General features: G+C 49.8%; 1 protein-coding gene and 1 long non-coding RNA gene across 2 annotated transcripts in view; one reads left to right on the top strand and one right to left on the bottom strand.

Moving 5' to 3' along the window:
* Positions 1-3,528, bottom strand: part of FBXW8 (F-box and WD repeat domain containing 8) — a 51,623-nt gene extending 48,095 nt beyond the window's left edge. The window contains exons 1-2 of the mRNA XM_075110374.1: positions 3,241-3,528; positions 299-403 (exon numbers count right to left, since the gene is read on the bottom strand). Of these exons, the coding sequence (XP_074966475.1) occupies positions 299-403; positions 3,241-3,528 (393 nt within the window). The remainder of the gene's footprint in view (positions 1-298; positions 404-3,240) is intronic.
* A 749-nt stretch (positions 3,529-4,277) lies between these two features.
* LOC142064876 (uncharacterized) lies at positions 4,278-14,321 on the top strand. Its single transcript, XR_012663225.1, has 2 exons — positions 4,278-4,366; positions 14,090-14,321. It is a non-coding gene; the product is annotated as an uncharacterized LOC142064876 (long non-coding RNA).
* The last annotated feature ends 4,767 nt before the right edge of the window (positions 14,322-19,088 follow it).

Genomic DNA, 19,088 nt, shown 5'->3' with positions numbered 1-19,088 from the left:
AATACATTTGCTTGAATCAAAAGGCCTTTGCAAGTACTCGTATTAAATTTTAAGGCTTTGCTTTTGCCCAAGCCACAAATGTTTTATTTAACTCTACTCAACTGCAAGCTATAAATCCAGCCCATTTACTATTATTTTTTAATTCAGCTTTGGAAGTGTTTCCAATAACTAAAAGCACAATCAGCTGAGCTACTAGGGCTACCACACACCTCCCCTGCATCAAGGTGCCTGACTGTTTCTTGAATATTTCTGCCAATTTTACGGGGTATCAGAGAAGCAAGCTGTCAGCAGCACTTACCTGAGCACACCTTCCCAATTCAGTCTTGCCTAGGTACTGAAATATCTTCAGTGCCAGCTCATAAGGCAGCTGGATATCAAAGAAAGGAACCTCATTTATTTCATTCTGAAAAGCAAGAAGAGAAAATAATTTGTTAGGCTTCTTTAACGTACAGCTAGAGAGTAGCAAAAGCTACCATAGTAGGAAGAAAGGACATTGTATCCTCACTCATCCTGTTGTGCAATTACAGTTTTATAAAAAAGGCAGAAGTAATTCTGCCTTTCCTTCCTATATCAGCACAACATCAGCCAGTGCATGCTAGCACAAAGTTACCTGAGCTACTCTTTGTTCTCTGCAAGTCATATCAGGTAAAGACTATTAGAAGGCTAAGAGGAGCTAAAAAGCAAACTGAGGAGAACTGTAAGGCTTATCTATAGTCAGATGACAGAGAAAGGGCAAGATACAAGTCCTAGTAAAAAGGTTTGTCTAAGGTTTCAGTGTCAAAGAGATCAAACAAGCACTTGGAAGACATATTGCCATTATTAATTTCACTTAGAAGATTTCAAACACAGATGATGCAAAATGAACAAATATTGTGATATAAAAACTGAATGGAGATCACATTACAGTTTGTTTCTGTCTTTCACTAGTAACATATAGATGTCTTTTTAATATGACATGTTCTGAAGGAGTTGCTGCTTTAAATGATTAAGTACCTAAAAAAAAAAATCAAACCCAAAGAATCCATCATTTTAGTCTTACAGCGAAGTGCAGCATATTTTTTTTCCTGGATTTTTTTGTTTGTTTTAACTTCATAATTATTAACCCTACTTCCTGCAGTTATTGCATCAAGATTTGTCCACTCCCTCTGTCTGGACATTCTAAATTTTTATTCTATATAATACAGAAAGCAAGCAAGATCAGCCCATTCTGACCCTTTCTATGGCACCCATTTTGAAGTTTTGCTCCCTAGTGTTTTTTTCCTGGTTTCTGTACCCCCACAGGTGCTCCCAAACACCTCACCGCTCTCCATCAATCCCCATGCACAAAATCAGCTACTCGGCTAAAACCTATCTCAGTTGTTTGCTGTCAGAAAGTCAGGCAGACCCAGATCAGGATCACCCCCTGCCTCTTAGCACCTCTCTAGCCCCAGTACCTTTGTTTCTTTGTAGGTCTCTTCTACAACTACCCCGTGTTCATTTAAACCTGGACACTTTGCAGTGCCAATGAAGTGGCAAAAATAGGCAAAGCTGTGTTTATCTGAAGTACAGTTACAGAGGAAAACTATCGTATAATACAGCTGCATGAAAGTTTTTAATGCAAAAGGTATTCTACACTTGATAAATGATTAGGCAGCACAAATATGGGCAATGTTCCCATTAGGTATTTTTAGCAAAACAGCCGCAGTTTATAAACTCTGGAACCCTGCGCTTGTTCTGAAGTTATTTAAACTACACCTGTGGCCAACCTTCCCATTCCTCTCCTTCCTTGTCCACCATTTTCCTGCACAAACAGCTCCCTTTCCCTCTGCACAGGGACCACAGGCTCCAGTCCCTGCTGCGGATTTGCAGAAGATTATTTGCTTTCATGTGATATAAATTGCATCTATTTCCAAAAGGGGACACCAAACAAAAATATAAAAGGAACTCTGAGAGCACAACTCCATGGCCACATGCAGACAGACCTCAAGCTGGCCAGATGTGAATCATCTCGGATCCAGGAGCTGCATAACCATTTTAGAGCAACGTGCTGCCCAAACAAATAAGATGAGCCATTCGGCAAGGCTTATTAGCTCTAGGCTTATGAGCTCAGGCACAGCACCACTACGAATATATTGCTTCCAAATTGGAGTTGACTCGCATCCAACCAGCAGAACCTGGTCTGTCTGCATGTACCCAAAGATATCATCAGAAAGCCAGACTGCCTACAGACAGACTGGTACAGACACAACAGTCAAGACTGACAGTTCCCTCCCCAGCAAAAAAAAAAAGGGGGGGGGGGGGGGGAAACAGCTATACAGATTTTTTTTAAACTAATCTGCAAGAGTATTTATAGTCAAACTGTGAGCATGAGCTTGGGACAAAGCACAATCAAAGGCTCATCCTAATTCCATTCTAATGCAACCTTAACATTAGAGGCAGATCAAGCTTTTCCCTTCCTACATCTCAAAAATTTACACAGCTTGTCTTCAGCACAGCGTTCACTGCTGCAAACGAAGCGGTAATGTTAAGTCAGCACCAGCCTATCTAAAAGTCTACTGGAATGAATCCAAAACTCAAATACTACCATCCCCTCTGAGACAGATTTGGGCTCCTGTGTGCTAATGGAGCACTAATTCTGTAAATGGATTAATTTGTGCCTTGCAGACAGAAATTTAATCTGTTCCTTTTAATTTTTTTAAGCAAAGAGTAATTAGTCACAGTTAGGTTAGTGAGAAGCAAGAAAATGGGTTTCCCGCTAGTTTTCTTACGCGGTAAATAAAATCTCTATTGCATTTGGAGGATTTACCAAAATAACTTTTATCTAGTTCAGAACTGTATTTAAGACTATTTTCAAATTAACTCTTTTATTTAAAGAATTAATACTTATTTTCTTACTACGCTGCTGCGTCACAATGAAGCATACCCTTAATTACTGCACCTGCATCAAATATCAAAACCTTTAGAAGAAAAAAAAATATCTTATGGGGAAAAAAAAGGTAATTTGGGAGGGTTAACAGCTTATAAAACAAAACATATTCAGAAGCTGAGGTTATGAATAAGCTCACAGGAACCCAAGAGTACCCCTTTCCCACCCCCTCCCAGGTACAAACCGCCAGGGCCCCGGCCCCGGCCCACGCCACCGCCAGGGCTCCCACCCGCGCCGGCCCCTGCCACGCCAGGCCCCGACCCCGAGACGAAGCGCCGGGGCCGCCCCAGGCCCCCCCGCCAGCCGAGCGCGGCCCCGGCTCCGCGCAGCCCTACCAGGTCCCGGATGAGCTGCCCCAACAAGTCGTCGCTGTCGCCGCCTCCGTCCCCCGCGGGCTCCTCGGCAGGGTGGGCGGGTGACGGGCTGCGGCAGGCCGGGGCGCCGCCGTCCAGCAGGCCGCGGGCCAGTGCCAGGTAGCCCGGCTCGCTCGGCTCGGCGCTCGCTCGGCTCCTGGGCTCCGCCGCGGGCTCCGCCGCCTCCCGCCGCCGCCGCTTCGCGCCCCCCGCCAACTCCTCCCGCCAGCGGCGGCGGAACAGCTCCAGCTCCGCCGAGCCCTCGGCCATGGCGGCGGGGCCGGACCCGGCCCAGCCTCCCGCCGGCCCGGCCCGGAAACCGCCCCCCTCACCCGCGCGTTCCGCCGCGCGAAGGTTCCTAGTGCCGCCGGGGCGGGCCGCGGCCCGGCTGACAGGGGCCGGAGGCCGCCATTTTGTGGACCCGGGATGGGGGTAAGGGCTGGGGCGGGAGGCCCGGGGGCCCGGCGGCCACGGCTCGGCCTTGGGAAGCCACAAGTGACCGAGCGAGGGCCGGGGTGAGGGCAGTGTCCTGTGCGGGCGCCCTGGGCTCCCCAGGGAAGCCCCCAGCTGCCTCCTGCCAGGGTCACCCGTGTGGCCCCACGGGGGAAAAGCTGCCCCCAGAAGAACAGAAGAGACACCGCTGAGTGGGCCATTGCCTACGGAAGAGGCACAGAGGTGTGTCGCTCTGCTGCCAGGTGACGGGCCCAGGTCAACCCATTTTTCCACTCGTTTTGTTGGCCAGATCTGAACTGGAGCCTGTGGGCAGGGCTGGTCCTGCCCCACACCATGTCCATCGCACCTCCTGGGGAAGATGCCCTGCCCAGCGCACCCCAAATCGTGCCCACCTCCTCCTGCAGCCAATGCAGCCCCAGAGCTGCCACTTTCATGGCGCTGTGGGGAGGAGATGATGTTTGCTCCGTGCCTCTCCAGTATCAACCCACCCTGTTGCTTAAAGGCTGTGTTCCAAATGATGGCTAAACCCAACCGCTGAAACACGGCACTGAGCTACTCTTGCTTCAGCCAGCCCAGCTGCCCAGAGGAGTGGAAAGGCCACAAGTATTCAAGCCTTCAGCATAACTTCAGTGGAGCGCTTAGGAAAGTAAAACAGGTAAGCAATACTTGTCCACATTTCACTCAGACAGCTGGTCCTCGCTGGGCACAAGTGAACATGTTAAAACGCGCAGCCCTTGCTCTCGGCAGCAGCTTGTGCCAAGGTACCTACGCCCTCGCCTCCACCTCCGGCTGCTGCCATTCAGCATCCTCAGCAGCCACTTGCTGGTTTTTCTGCTTTGCAGCTTGTTGCTACTTGCACAGGTTACAAAACCCAACTTAATGAACACAAACAGGCATTTTGGAATCGGGAAAGACCTGAACTACCTCATTTTGAGGAGGAATTCCTGTATGTAGAAACCCCACAAAAGACTTGTTTTCACTACAAAACAATCATTTGAACTCAGAGAAGGGTCTCCCGGGGTGCATATGCTGACCGTGGTGAGCCCTGCAAATGGAGGGGCTGCAGAGCAGAAGCTTCACCTGTAGCGGGATGCAGGGCTGCTCCAGGGAGAGTAGACGGGTTGGGAAGGTGAGCCCCAGGAGGGTCTCCTTACACCCCTTTTCAATGCCAGAGTGATCTGCTAAGGAGGTGGCAGCAGTCTCCCTGCCAGGCAGAAAAGAAATGGGCCAGTTTGGGTGATTCCTGCCCCACAGGGAGCTGCAGGGAGCCCCTGCTGCCATCCCAGGGCTGGTGTGTGATGGGGAGTCATGCCTGGGGGGTCTCAGCCCTCCTCCTGTGCGCTGACAGCTGGGGGAGCTCTGTGTCCCCTGGGTGAGGGCCTGGGGCTGTGCACTCCTGCCTTGGCCACCTGAAATGGGATGAGAATCAGTAATGCTTTGGGTGATGAAATCCTCTCCAGCTCTATGTAATCGCCTCACTGCCCCCCTGGCATCTCCACACTGTCCCCGCCATCCCACGCTGTCACCCGCATCCCTCCATCCCTACTCTGTCCCATCAAACTCCCACACCATCCCTAGGTAACAAAATGCCCCACCACACAAACACTGTCCCCTCCATCCCCTGCTGTCCCCTTGATTGCCCTGCTGTTCCCTCCATTCCCCCCATCCCACACTGTCCCCTCAATTTCCCCCACTGTCCCTTCGATTCCCCTGCTGCCCCCCCCCACTCGCCCGTGGTCCCTTCCATCCCCACACACAGTCCCCTCCTACCCCCCCCGCACTGTCCCCTCCATCCCCCCCCGCCGCTCCCCCGCCCCCCCCGCACTGTCCCCTCCATCCCCCCCCCCGCCCTGTACCCTCCATCCCCCCCTCCATCCCCACCGCCGTCCCCCCGCCCCCCCCGCACTGTCCCCTCCGCCCCCCCGCCGCTCCCCGCGGCCGAGCGCCGCCCCGCGGGGGATGATGTAACCCCCCCGTCCCCCGCCCGCCGCCGCCCCGGCCCGGCCCGGCCCGCCCGCCCTCCCGCACACGGCGCGGCACTCGGCGGCGAGCGGCGGCGCAGCCATGTGCCCCTGCGCGCTGCACGGCGGCCCCCCCCGCGCCCTGCCCTTGCAGCCCCGGCCGCGCCGCACGGCCCTCCGCCGCCGCCCGCCTGGTCGCCGCCCGCCTGCGCCGCCTGGGCGATGAGCTGGAGCTGCGGGCGGCGCGGCGCAAGGCGCGGGGCCGCGGGCCCTCGGCCGGCCGCCGCCTGGCCGCCCTGGTGTGCCTGCTGTGCGCCCTCCCGCCCGCCGCCGCGCTGGCCTGGCTGATCCGCAGGAGGAGCCTCTAGGCGAGAGGGGCGCTGGCCGGAGCGGGGAGCAGGCGGGACGCGCAACAGGTCGGCACCGCGCCGCGGGACGGGGACCGGGGCCGGGGGGCGGCGGGGCGGCCGGCGGGGTGCGGTGCCGCCCGGCGCGGCACCGCCCGGCGCGGCACCGCGGGGCAGGGGTCGGTACGCCGTGGCCCGGCCCGGTTGGGGGTGGTGCGGCGGAGCGGCGGGGGCCGGCCCGGGGGGCCCGGCTCTGTCCGGCCGCGCTCCGGCGGGGGGCTCGGCGCGGCCCGGGCCGGCGGAGCGCGCTGTCCGCGGTACCCGCCGGGCTGCGGCGGCTGAGCGCGGCCGGGGAGCGCTCGGAGCCCCGGGCTGCGGGAACCGGCGCTAACCTCACACCGACCTCTCCCTCTTTCCTCTGCCTCCTCAACCGAACCCTTTCCCCTTCCCCAAACCTCCGCTGCTTCCAGCCCTGTGCCTCCCGCCCAGCCCGGTCATCCATCCTCTCATGGGGTGGTTTCAGCTCTGTGCCCGCACGGAGTGAGCCTGTGCTCGCCGTGGGCCAACGGTGCAGGGCCGCTCGGGGCGATCAGAGCAGGTCCCGTGTCACCCCGACTGCCTGCCCTGGGAGATGGAGGGTGCTTGCCCTGCACACCTGTGCCTGCCAAGCCTCCAGCCCTCTTGCGAGTGGAGGAGCTTCCCCTGTGGCCTGCCATCCCCTGGCAGGCTGTAGACCCACAGGTGCTATGAGGCACCCATCGCTAATGTCCCTGGGTGGTGAGATGTCACCACAGGACCATCCAGCGAGACAGCCTGGGAATTTTGCTGTGCCTGGCTCTGTGTTTTGGATAATGCATTGCCCAGTGCCAGAGGCTTTTGCCAAGGCAGGTTTCAAGTCACCAGCCAGGGAAAAGCATCTAAGCCTGGTTACTGCAGGTTCCTAGAGCCTCCACTGTGCTCCAGAGCCACCGAGCAAACCAGCGGCAGGGAAATGGGACATACCTGGTCCTGTAACCCTTGTTGTCATCCCGGTGACACCTCCTGGGCTGCTGGGGACAGCTCTGCACCCTCAGCCCTGGGAGCACCAGCGATCTAACAGGGATAAAGTCTTCGGGAGGGAAGCAGCTCACAGCCATTGTAAGGGAGGGCGGTAGTTGTCACAAGTACCCTAAAATGTGAGGCTCCAGCCTAGGGTAATATCTGAGTCACCTCAGGGATTTTGGGTGCTCTGAAGTGCTCTTTGGGACATGGATTTCTCCTCACAGACATGAGGAGCAAGGGGTCCTCTTCTGGGCGCTTTAAATTATATCTGTGAATGTCCCTCAAAGTCTGGCTGTGTTCAGGAAAGACCTTAAGTGCCTGTCTGACTTTCAGCATATACTCATAACCCACCAGCTTGGATAGGGTTTAGAAAAGAGCTTAAAATAAAGCAGTTGAAAAATGCCAACAATACTGGGCTCACCTCATAAAATTTCAGTTTAATTGGGCTGTTCGCAATGCTTGGGCCAGACCTTGGCTGTCAGGAATCAGGTCTTACGTTGCAAAATGGCTTACATGCTTTTTGGTGAATGAAGTACAGTTAGATACCTAAGTATGTGGTGGGAAAAAGTGTAGTTTTCGAGAGACTTTAAAAGTAAGGTGTTCCAGCAGGTATGTGCGTATGCACTGGGGGTGTGTGGGGGGGGTATGTGCGCTGGTGTATAGAGGGGGCATTGTTGTTGTCTGTCTGTCTGAGCCACAACTGCCGCATCTGTCAGCAGGTTCAGCTGGTTACCTTTGGAAAGCTTTCTTTGAAAACAAAACCAGAACAAAACTGGAGGTTTTGATGAATCAAAGCCTCAATTTCTATAGAATCATGGGGGATGGTGTCTGCAGAGCTGTGCCCAGCAAAGCCCTCCGAGAGTGTCAGTGGTGTAGGGCAGGGGTTAGAGCCATGGGGCTGTGGTCAGGAGCAGAGCTTAGAGATCTTCTTCCCCTTCCCATCAGTTTGTGGAAAGTTTGATTCTAGTGTTTGGAAGCAAACCCACCTGTCTGACTCTGCTTGCTTCTCTGAGCTCAAAACAAGTTGAAATCCAAGGGGGACTGCAGTGATCTCCCTTATCTACTGTCTCTGGTGTCCTTTTCTCCCTAACAAGCCCAGGGAAATTCCTCCCTGCCCAGGCTGGGACTTCATCCCATGTAGTGAAGGTGGCAGGTGAGAAGGGCTGGCAGAGAAAGCCTGTTCGCCGGCCCCGTGGATCTGTGCACACACTCAGCCCAGACTTCCTGACAATCCCACGAGGCCAAAGCTGTCTGGATTTTTATTTTTTTGTGAAGGTTTGCATAGTTTTGCTTAGGCAGAATTATTTTTTGTTTCCCAGTCTCTTCTGGTGTTGACTCTGTGGAGCTCTCACCTCCACCTGGCTTTCTGTGCTTCAGGTCCAACAGTAACTAGTTGCTTATAAATTGCTTTGATAAAGACACTATAGAAAGGCAAAGCATTATCCTCAACACAACCAAGGCGAGCTCTTCAGCATGCACAGTCCTTCCTCGCAGCTTCAAAGGCTGCCGCAGACAGGACGCGCTGAGCTGCCTCCAAATGCTCTGGGGCTTTATGGACACCAATACAAATGTGAGTCTCTGAAAAGAAGATCCTTGTGTGTGATGTGAAGCAGCTTCAGGGATAAAGAGGCCAGATGTGGAAGAATAACAAACTAGTAACAGTCTCCTGGTTGCCGCTATCCACAGCAGGCAGACCTGTCCAACTCCTGGCAAGCTTCTAAGGCACAAGTGACCAAGCTGCAGATAAAAATACAATGCACCCCAGAATAATTACATATATCATCTACACTTCAGTTTCTGGGTTATTTTTGCCATTAAAAATATTTTCTATTTTTCCTGAATAGTACTTTGGTCATGACAGTGGAGGTATCCGATGCTCTGCAGTGCCTCAGAGCCCAGGTGACAGTGCGGTGAGCTGGGTTAGACTTAGAGACGTGATAAGGCAGCAGTGTTTTATTAACTCAGCAGAGTATTTCTGATCAAAATATATATTTTTCTGCCATCCTCAGAGACCCTTTGCAGTGATAATATTGTTCTCTAACGAAATGTAAAGTCCAGGCTCTGAGCACTTGTGAGCCTGGAATTTCATGGAACAGGTCATAAGAGGAGAGTAACTTGTACGCTTAATAAATGTGCTGCAAAGTCAGCATTTGTCTTGTGATCTAGTGGGCGCAGAAGGAACAGAGAAGTTAGAGGAAAAGGCCCGTTTCAGCTTGGCTTACTACTTGAGTTCCCCTCCTGCTTTTGCAAGCAGTAATAGCATTTTGTATTGGCTGCTGTGAGCGTATGTACTGTTTCTGAGGAAGAAGGTCGGTAGTTGTTCCCTCAGGTCCTTGTGGCTTTACACAACAGTGCAGCTTAGGGAATAATCCTGTGTACTTCTGTGTACTGCAAGCTTCTGCTCTCACGGCCCACAGGTGATGCCAGTGGAAGCAGGATTAGGGCCACTGCATGTGACTGGCTTCTTGTATCTGTGGACCACGCTTGGGATTTGGGGATGAATGCTTTGCAAATGGCAGTTTTATAATATATAATCTGACATCACCTTGAAATATCCAGCCAGGGCATGAAGTATAGTTGTCATGTGCCAGGTTGGCATTCAGTGTCACTTGTATTTCGCTCTATTAGTTCAGAAGTGGCAGTGTATTAAAAGCAAACCCTACTTGTCCCTGCCAGCTTCACCAGCCTGGTTCTGTGCCCACTGTGTTGCCAGTAATTCCCCCCACTGTTTGCTGCGAGGTTCATGCAGAGCCACTCTGTCCAAAGTCTCAGTGCAGTTAATTATCTGTATTAAAACTGGGCTGATAAGATTTCTGGAGATGTCACACTGAGCTGTGCAGGAGTGCAAAGAAAATTAAGGACCAGAGGCAGTACAGCTAGCGCAGGACTAAGCCGACTCGCTCAGCAGTGAGCTGCAGTTTTGCACGAGGACAAACGTTCAGCGTGTTGCACCCCATACGCATCCCTGGCACAAAGAGGCGAGTGCTGCTGTTTATCCTCCTGGATAACTAAGGAAGAAGGAGCCTGCTCTTCCTAGTGGCAAGCATCCTACTCAAAAATGCCAAAGGTCCCCACCACCCTTGCCCCAACTTCACAGCTGAACCGCACAGGGAAAACCTTCAACATTAACTTTCATGATAAACAAGCAGCAGAGCTTTCAAAAATAAACAGCAGTCCAGGAATGCCTCTTTCCGCAGGTGGGCTGTGGCCGAGCAGGCCACTTTGTGGAAAGATTGGAGCCCCAAGATACTTGTTTACCCTGTCTGGGTTCCTTGGTCTTGCGGTACTAAGATCTCTCTTGACACACCATTCTTTTGAGTTTTTCCCTACTAGTTCTACTCTACTTTTGTCTTACCTCTCAACCCCCCTCCTAACTGCATTTTGCTTTTCCAAGTTACCCTTCCGTTTCCTGCAGAGATGCTAATGAAGTGTGAGTGTACATGGATGCAGGCTGCTTGGGAATTTGACAGGGCTCTTGCCCAGCCCTTGTTTTCTCATTAACCTGCTGCTGCGTGAGGACGGAAGCGAGAGCGCCTCGTTTTGTCCCTGCCTCAAGCTTTCCCTTAGCAATCCAAGCCCTTGAATATTTTTTTTTTCTTAAAGTATATCAATAGCTGTTATTTAGTTTATTAGGAGTGGAACGTGTGCCAACCGAATTGCCTGTGTAATCCATTTAAATCAAGAAGTTACATGCTGACACGTTAGCCATGAGCAGAACTCATTTTGCCAACTGCTTTAGGGGACATGAGCTCAGATTCTCCTATTGCTTTATGCAGGTGGTACCCAAGCATGGCTTTGCGTCCTGTCTCTGAATAAAGATTAGTCAAAGAAATGCTGAGATGAGACTAGGGACCCCCTACCCGAGTCATTTCATGCCCATCCGACTCAGCATCCCTGAGAAGAGCAGCTTGCTTTTTTGTGGTAAACACCAGCTTAGCAAGCTGTGTGATAGAACTGTAGGATTTAAGGCTGGAGAGTTCAAAGTAATTGAGAAGCTGAGATGCCCGTATCTGTAAAAAGCAATGGGATGTGTCGGGGCTGGCTGAGGTGGTCTTGCAAGTATCAGCCAACGTGATTTGTCGTCTCACAACCTTATTGCTTAATAGGTGCAATGAATAAGAGCAACTCTCTGTGCAGAATCTGCATCTCCCTAAATGACCAGGAAGAGAGGGATACACCACCGAAGGGAATGTTGGTTCCCATGAAAAATTTCAGAGCAAGAGATTTTTTTTACTTTGTTACTTCAATCCATGTTTTCAACAGACGCTGCATTTTTCATATACGGAGTCAGCTATAATCCTTTGTTTTTATAAGTGAATGAAAAATTTTGATAGTAGTGGACAATTGCCCCCAAAATTTCAAGACTCTATGAATGGCATGCAAAATAAGCAATTTTTCAGCAGCTCTGCAGAGGGGATCTGCTGGCTCTCTTTCCATCTTACTATCCACCCCAGTATAACAAATGGGGTGTAGTTTGGCTTTCCTCAGCCTTTTTCAGACCTGAAGTACCAAATTTTGATCTATCTGTTGAGTGCCTATTGTGGGAAATTTGGAGTAACTCCACTGAAGTCAGTTGGGTTACCCTGGATTTACAGTCCTGTAAATGAGATCAGAATTTGGCTCAAAGTATATTCCATTAACGATTCAGATACTGGCAATGCAGCCAATATGCACCCAGAAATGGCTTTAACACAGCCTAGGATATTCAGAATTGTTTTATTGAAAGATGGGCTGAAGGCCAGGATTCTGGGGTTCTCCTTTATTCTTTCCATGAAATTCACCTTTATGCAGAAGACCAGCACAAGGCTGATGCAGAACTTAAGAGCCATTTAAGCTCTTAGAATAGGGCTTGTGAGATGCATAAACATTGTGCTGAGCTCTTTGCCTGGCCCCGTGCAGATTTATCACTCGGAGTTCAAGACATTCTAGGATTTATCAACTTTTACAGGTTTTTATAGATTTTCTATATGCTAAGTGACACAGAGAGACATTTTGTAAAATATAATGACACCAAGAATGATGCTGCAGGCCGTAGATGGCACAGCAGGACAAGGGTTCATCGCTGGCAATCGGAAGTGCTACTAAAGGAGAAATAATAAATTAGGATTAAATGTTTTTGCTTTGGAGGAAATCCTTTAATCAACTCCTGAAGTCTTTATTCCAGTGTAACTTGGGTAAATATCTCACCTCTTGGAGTATAAGCAACCACATCATGGGCTCTTCCTCCCTGTTCCTCAGTACCCTACACACAGCTCAGGTCGTGCCCTGCTTCCCCACCCCAGCTATAAAGATGTCTATAAAGACATCTTGTGTGAGGAATGCAGGTGCCCAGCACCTCCTCCTCGTGACGGTTCACAAGCCTAGAGCAAGCCATGGTGCCGTCTGTCTGTCTGTGCTCAGCACGGGCCCGGACCTGCGCGTGCAGTTGCAGGCGGGGATCCCAGGAGGCCTGTGTGGGAGCGCAGGGCTGCAGGAAGGGCTGCCTCCCACCCCCTCCCACCCAGGCAGGCGGGATGCCGAACAGGGATGCATTGCAGCTCCTGGGCTACATATTGCCAGCTGTTTATTGATGGTCTGTGCTCTGGTGGCTCTTTTTGTGGAGCCAGTGTTACCATATTCATACTTTCTCAAGTAGTGAACACCTTTCCTATTCACGTTCTGCCAAAAAAGCTAAGTAGCTTTACAAAAACTCTTTCAAAATACCTCCAGTACGTCCAGAGGGCAGGTGTGTATGTGGAAGACTGCGTGCATGCAGATACAGAAGGCTTAGAAACTGTGTGGCTAGCTGGTACCCTTGATCACAGCAAGACAAATGAAAATGTGCTTCAAGTCTAGATGATTCATTCTGGCTTTAGTCCTTCCAGCTGTTTGCACTGTTTCTTCATATTCATCAAAACTAGAAAGCAAGACTGTAAACCGAGGGAGGGAGAGGTTGTAACTGCCACATCCCGTGCGCAGCAGCGGCTGGAGCAGCTGACGGTGACTGGGATGAAGCAGATAGGGTTAAATCTTACGAGGCTGAACCAGAGACATTCTAGGTTACTCAGAGTCCATCGCAGCACCAGAATTTGCCCACTTTCCTCACAGTGGAGGTTTCAGTTCATCTCAGAGGCAGTGCCACCAAATCGCGATAACCTTCCCACTGGCATAGAGGGTAGTGCTACAGAAGGGAGGGAAATGATTGTGGGTTTACATCAGAGTAATGCCGACCAGAATCTGCCCCAAAGCTGTTTGCCAGCCCTAATTACACTCTGACTTCATAGCTGATGCAGTTGCATAGTCAGCTACTCCCCCCTCCTTTCTCCCACCCGCGTGAAATCACCTCATCCAGAAGGCCAGCAGAGATTTCTCCACTGAGGTTTTTATAAGATCACTTATTGTTACAGTCTCTGCAAGCTAGACAACACCGTCTGAGAGGTGGGATCTACCCCAGCGAATGCTGGTATCAACCAACCTAGGTATAAATGTGGGACATGGGAATTTCATCGGAGATGCCCCTTGGGCACCTCTCCTGCTAATTTGCACTTAGATAGGTGCCTTTCTCTGAGCATTTTATTAATTAAGGCTCGCAGCCCACCTATGAGGCAAATAAGTTATTACTGCCCTCATTTTACAGCGGCAACTGAAAGAAGTGGTTTGCCCAAGGCCACAAATCTAATCAGTGGCAGAACCGGGAATGAGCAAGCTCTTCCAGTCTCCTGTGATACTCAGTGCACCCACTGCCTACCTGTGACAAAATTAATGGCTTCCCGAAAAGTTAACATTTTTGTTAACGTGATGTAAATGAAGATGGAGCGCCCAAAATAACGAGCCTTGCAAAATGAGAGCTCACCAGAAATCCGGCAGTAGCACGGGGCTGCAGGCGTAATCTCTTGTGTTGAACCACAAAACCAGCATCCCCATAAATTATATACCTCTTCTTGTCAGTAAATTTAGCAGGAGGGTTCAATCATAAATTTAAAAGAAGCTTTTATTGTAACCAATGCATCAATATAATTAAAACCAAACACAATTCTTTTGCTTTCTTAGGCTGGAGAAAACCCTGTGCCCTTGGAGAAAATTGTTTCCCCTTTTCCTCCAGGGAATCCAGAACCTGAGCAGCAGCTGTGAAGAGTGGAGATAAAGAAAGAAGTGGAAGATGTTGGAAGTGCTTTGGGCAACGTGAAGAAGGATTTGCACAGAAGGAGCTGTTCAAGGGCCCAGCAGCAAAACAGAGACACATACATGCTTATATATAGAAGAATGTAAACCCTCCTGTATGCATACGTTAAAACGTGCATGCCTTGTTGAGAACGTAAGCAACATTCCTTGTAGATGATGGTGGTCTGAGCATTCACGCTCCTGCAGTCTGAGTCAAAAGATTAGTGATGTCCTTGCTGTGACAGCATTTTCTCCACCGCGCCTTGTTTATGGCAGCGTAAACGTTACTTTCAGTGCAGCAGGATGAGAAATAATCTATACATCCAGAGTTAAGTAATATCTTGAGAGACCAAACTTGCTGCAAAGCGGGCACGTCCTAGCCGTGGTGGTGGGGGAACAGGTGCTTAGCAGCTCGGACAACAGACAGTTTGTGTGTGTATATATTAAGCGCTATAGCACCAGGTGAAATAAGCTTTTCTTATGACTTTAGTTTCTCTGGTGCTACATTTAATATTTGTCTGGGGCTAACCTGCCTCTCTGTGGTGCTACAGTTTCCCTAAGAGGATGTTCTGAAACATGGGACAAGGAGAAATCTATTTTGGTTATTAATATTTATACACAAGATAGCAAAAAAATAATACTTGTTGAGAAGGTGCTATTTTTTTTTTCTTTTTTGGATCTCTGCATAAATTAAGACAAAACAAATAACCTAGCCCAGAACTTTATAAAACTAATTTTCTTTGGTGCAGTTCTTTTTCTTTTGACGGTTCAGAGCTGGGGAAGCGGCGTTCACTGAGGTGGCAAAGACACGCCAGCTCTTTCCACTGCAGTGTACGTGTCACGGTCTGCTAGCGCAGAACCTCCTACAGCCTCGGAGCTGGGTGTTCTCCTGGATGGTGGTTTAAGCGGTCTCAAATCCTGTGAACCAGGGAAGAGAACTATATCTAGACTAACCGATAGGCTAGGGGATAACAGGAGAACTTGTCCTTAGGAGTCAAAGGGCTTTTTTCAGTCTACTACTGAGCGCTTTTTTTCTTGCAGCCAAACCTACCTGTCAGATTCAGGATACCTTCCAGATGCTATTGAGAGTAATTGTTATGCACAGTTTTTTAGAAACGTTTTTTCCCAGCTTCAGATATTTGCACCAGAAGATTGTCCCTCTTGTGGCAGGGGGGAATTTTCAAAAGCATAAAGGAATGTTAAAAACCCAATTTCCAAAGGAAGTTTGGCTCCTTGTCTTTTAAAAATACTTCTGAACCCTCGCCCTGCCCAGGAACAAGCTGAGTCGTCACCGTGTCCCAGTCAAACCTCGCATTTTTCACTACTGCAGGTGAAACGTTTCTAAGGAATCTAAAAGCTAAATTCTCCCTTTATCAAATATTCACTGATGTGTTTTGGGCCCCTGCACACATATTCATGGGTTTTATTGATCCAAGTCAGTTCACAAACAGCAGAAAGGGCTATGCTGAAAGAGCAGATTGTTCCTAATGAATAACCTTGCCCTACTTTATATTATGTGCCGTGTTGGGAGGGATCGTGTAGCTAAGTGTAGTTTGTCTATTGATAGAGTTTGGATGGCCTCAGAACCACAGGGACCGATAAAACATTTTCCGAGCATTTTTGGCCTGGTGCTCAGTAATACTCGGCATCCTGTACTCCCTCCCTCCCAGCTCAGTCTCCTACTGAAATAAGTAAGAATTCTTCTAGCAAAAGGAGGAGCCTCAGCTGATTTCAGCAGCACTGCACGTGCTGGATTAGTGACTGCTGGATCGGGCTTAGCCTTCAAAATACAACTTTCCAGAGATCACTCAAACGAGGAAGTGAAATTGTGTGTACGGTATTGCACGAGTCAAATTGGAACAGAAAACAATTGATCGGGAAGACTGGGTGTGTCACTTTGCAGCCTGCAGGAGGTCTTCCCTCCACCCCCGCACAGCCTTCCCTCACCGTCTGCGTGCACCCCACGCACGCAGAGGCGGCCTGGTGGCAACCCAGCCGGCATAGGAGCCGCCGTACATTTCTCAGTGCGAGAGAGAGGGCCCTCCCACATAGTCCTCATCTTTAACAGTGATCAGCTCCTGAGTTCTGAATGTTTAATAAACTTCTTACCCGGAATATGCATCACTCCGTTTTCCCTTGCATCTTCCGGGCGTACAGTTTGCACTGCCGTTGCTTTTCCTGCCACGCTGGCTCTTTGGGTCTGCAGCCTTGAGACTTCTTGTAGTGTTTTTCCCAAAGAGGCAGTTCCCCTGACACGTGACAGCACAGCAAAGGAAAAGGAGAGAAAGTTCTGTCCTTACCATGGCGTCCTCACCTTGGGAAAGCCCCTTGAGTCTGTGATCCACCTCAGCAGTGAAGCGATTGGCTCCTCTCCCACGGACAGGCTTTTCTGTAAAGAAACCAAAAAACCCAGAGCTCCCAGGGGATCAGTCTCCTCCTCGGTGCTTCCCAGCAGTCAGCAAAAACGTTAGAAGACATGTGCTGCCTATTGTTATTCTCATGAAAAACCAACCAAATCTAGGGTGCTTCCCAAGTGTAAACAGGAGCATGTCCAGTACCCCAAATCCTGCTTTAATCCTGATTTGCTTCACTTCTGTAATTCTAAATTGGATGTTTAGTGTGAACCGAGGGTTGAGTTTTGGAGACTTTCATCTATTACTTGCTGGGTCAAGCAAGCTTTCCTAGAGAAAGAGCTTACCAGCACTTCAGAGCCAGCATTCCCTGTACATAAATCGAATTACTTACTAGAGGGTATGTATTTGTCAAAGCCTTACATTTTCTGGTATAATTGCTATTCTTGAATGCCTCCATTTTTTGACAAGGGGTGTTTTTATCCTTTTTAAAATATCCATTTTAACCCTGGTTGATGTTTGTATTGGAAAAGAAGGCATGCTGTATACTCCCCTAGTGCTGTTCTTACTGTATTGCAACAGCTGTGTGAGATGGTGGGGGTTTCTGTACCGTACCAATGGGTAGGAAACAAGCACAGTTCCTCTCTCTTGCTCCTCTGATTTTTTTTCTTACAGCGTCCAAGAAGTCATTGATTTTGATTAGCTTCGCAGTTGCGCCTCCGTGAAGACCGGGGAGTGCTCTCTAAGTGAAAAAAAAGACCTCATCTTAGGTTTCAGCAGACGGTGCGTGTGCAGGCTAGAGGAGGAGGTTATGAGATCATAGTCTATATAGAATGCCGCATAATGTGGCTGTGAGGAAAGTCTTTATTAATTTTTAAAGCAGCACTCCACCAAGATAGCTCCCATCACATATTGGAACTTCATATTTCAAGTCAAAAAGTAGTCCAGTGTGGACTACTAATCAGCTTCTCTGCCCCTACCTGGTAAAATAAGTCCTTTGGCCAAATTAATTCTAGGGCAGCACCACTGTCTGACTGCAGACAGCTGGGTTACACCCGGGACAGGATTTAGCCCGTTAATTCCCGATTCCTTCCTCTTCTCTCTCAGAGTTATTTTCAGCAGGTCAAAAAACACGGAATGGGACCGGTTCTCCCTCCTACATTGTGCAGGAACAGCAATGCCTCCTGTGTCATACGCTTTCACGTGCCCAGGAGAGGCCTCACCCAATAAAAACCTACAGCAAATCACCAAAATCAATGAGTTGTCAGTGATGAGGAATGAGAAACCCATCATGCTTCTGTTTTAGCGCATGTAGGCATGCAGAAATTACCCTAATCTAGCTAAGCCCATTACTAAAGCAATTTACTTAAATCAGAAACACTTGTTAAATCAGTTTAATCTGATTTGTGAATTCGCTTTGCTTCTCTAGCACGCTGAAACGATCGGCTCTTATCTCCGCTGCAGAAGCAGAAGCGGTACCTTCTAATGAAAGTGATTACAAATGGATTTGGTTAAACCGGGGCAGTTTCTATGTCCACACGCACCCTGGAATCGGGCACTTCTCCCTGCTGCCTCGCAGGATGAAAAAATTTGGCTAAATACTGCTACCGCTGCAGTCCTCACAGGCTCGGCAGGCAGGGGAGAATCCCACTTTGGCGGGGGGGCGACGGAGAGTGGGGAAGCAAAACTGAAGGCAAAGCTTTCCCGTCTGAAAGCTGCACGACCAGGTACAAAACGGTTCACGATGAGGACAGAATAGTACACCTACCCTCATATTTAATTTCCCTACAAATGGTTTGAAAACATCTGTCCATGATCGTGACAGAAGTCTGCGATCTATACAACAAACTACCTGTGGCTCCAAATTAGAACCTGGACCCACGTTTTTTGTCCACGTCAAAACCTCCTGGCTATATTCTACCTTCTCAACAGGAGAACAGTATCTTCACAGCCGTTCTTAGGGCAAATTTACTTTGAGCAAATTTGATTTTGAATCCAAGCTTCAAAATTAGCCTCATTCTTGTAAAACACTTTGCAAGGCAGTGCCTGCTGCGCTAAAGCCGTGCATCTCTCTTAGTACAAAACGTTAGGAGACACCGGCCACGTTAATTCAAAATCCAAAAGCCTAGGGAGGTCTGAATAACGCGGGACTTGGGCTTCCTTAGGCAGACGTTAGTGTATCAGCGAGTCTGAACAGAGGAGAGGAATCCTCGCACGCTGCTCCTACCTTGGTCCTTAATTCTGCCCTGGTCTGAACGTGCAGGGCCGTTTCATTCAGGCGGCTATCTCTGCTCACAGTCCAGGTGGGCAGCCCTGCCCCCGGCGCTGCCAAGCCCCGGGCTTCCCTCACGCGCCACCTGCGTAACAGGAATCTCCATCGGCGTGTCAGTGCGCTCCCACGCCCGGGTCTTCCAAACTGCAGCGCTGCCCTGAGCAGCCGTGGGGGAGAGCTGACTGTTCCAGTCAAAGCTGCGGAATTGTCATTCCCCATCTGCAAGAGAAATTTAGAACTACAAAATACAAACCAAGTGAATACC

The sequence above is a fragment of the Phalacrocorax aristotelis genome, chromosome 15, assembly GCF_949628215.1.
Source record: "Phalacrocorax aristotelis chromosome 15, bGulAri2.1, whole genome shotgun sequence".
In the NCBI taxonomy this organism is placed as follows: Eukaryota; Metazoa; Chordata; class Aves; order Suliformes; family Phalacrocoracidae; genus Phalacrocorax; species Phalacrocorax aristotelis.
This window is presented reverse-complemented; position numbering and strand designations above follow the sequence as displayed.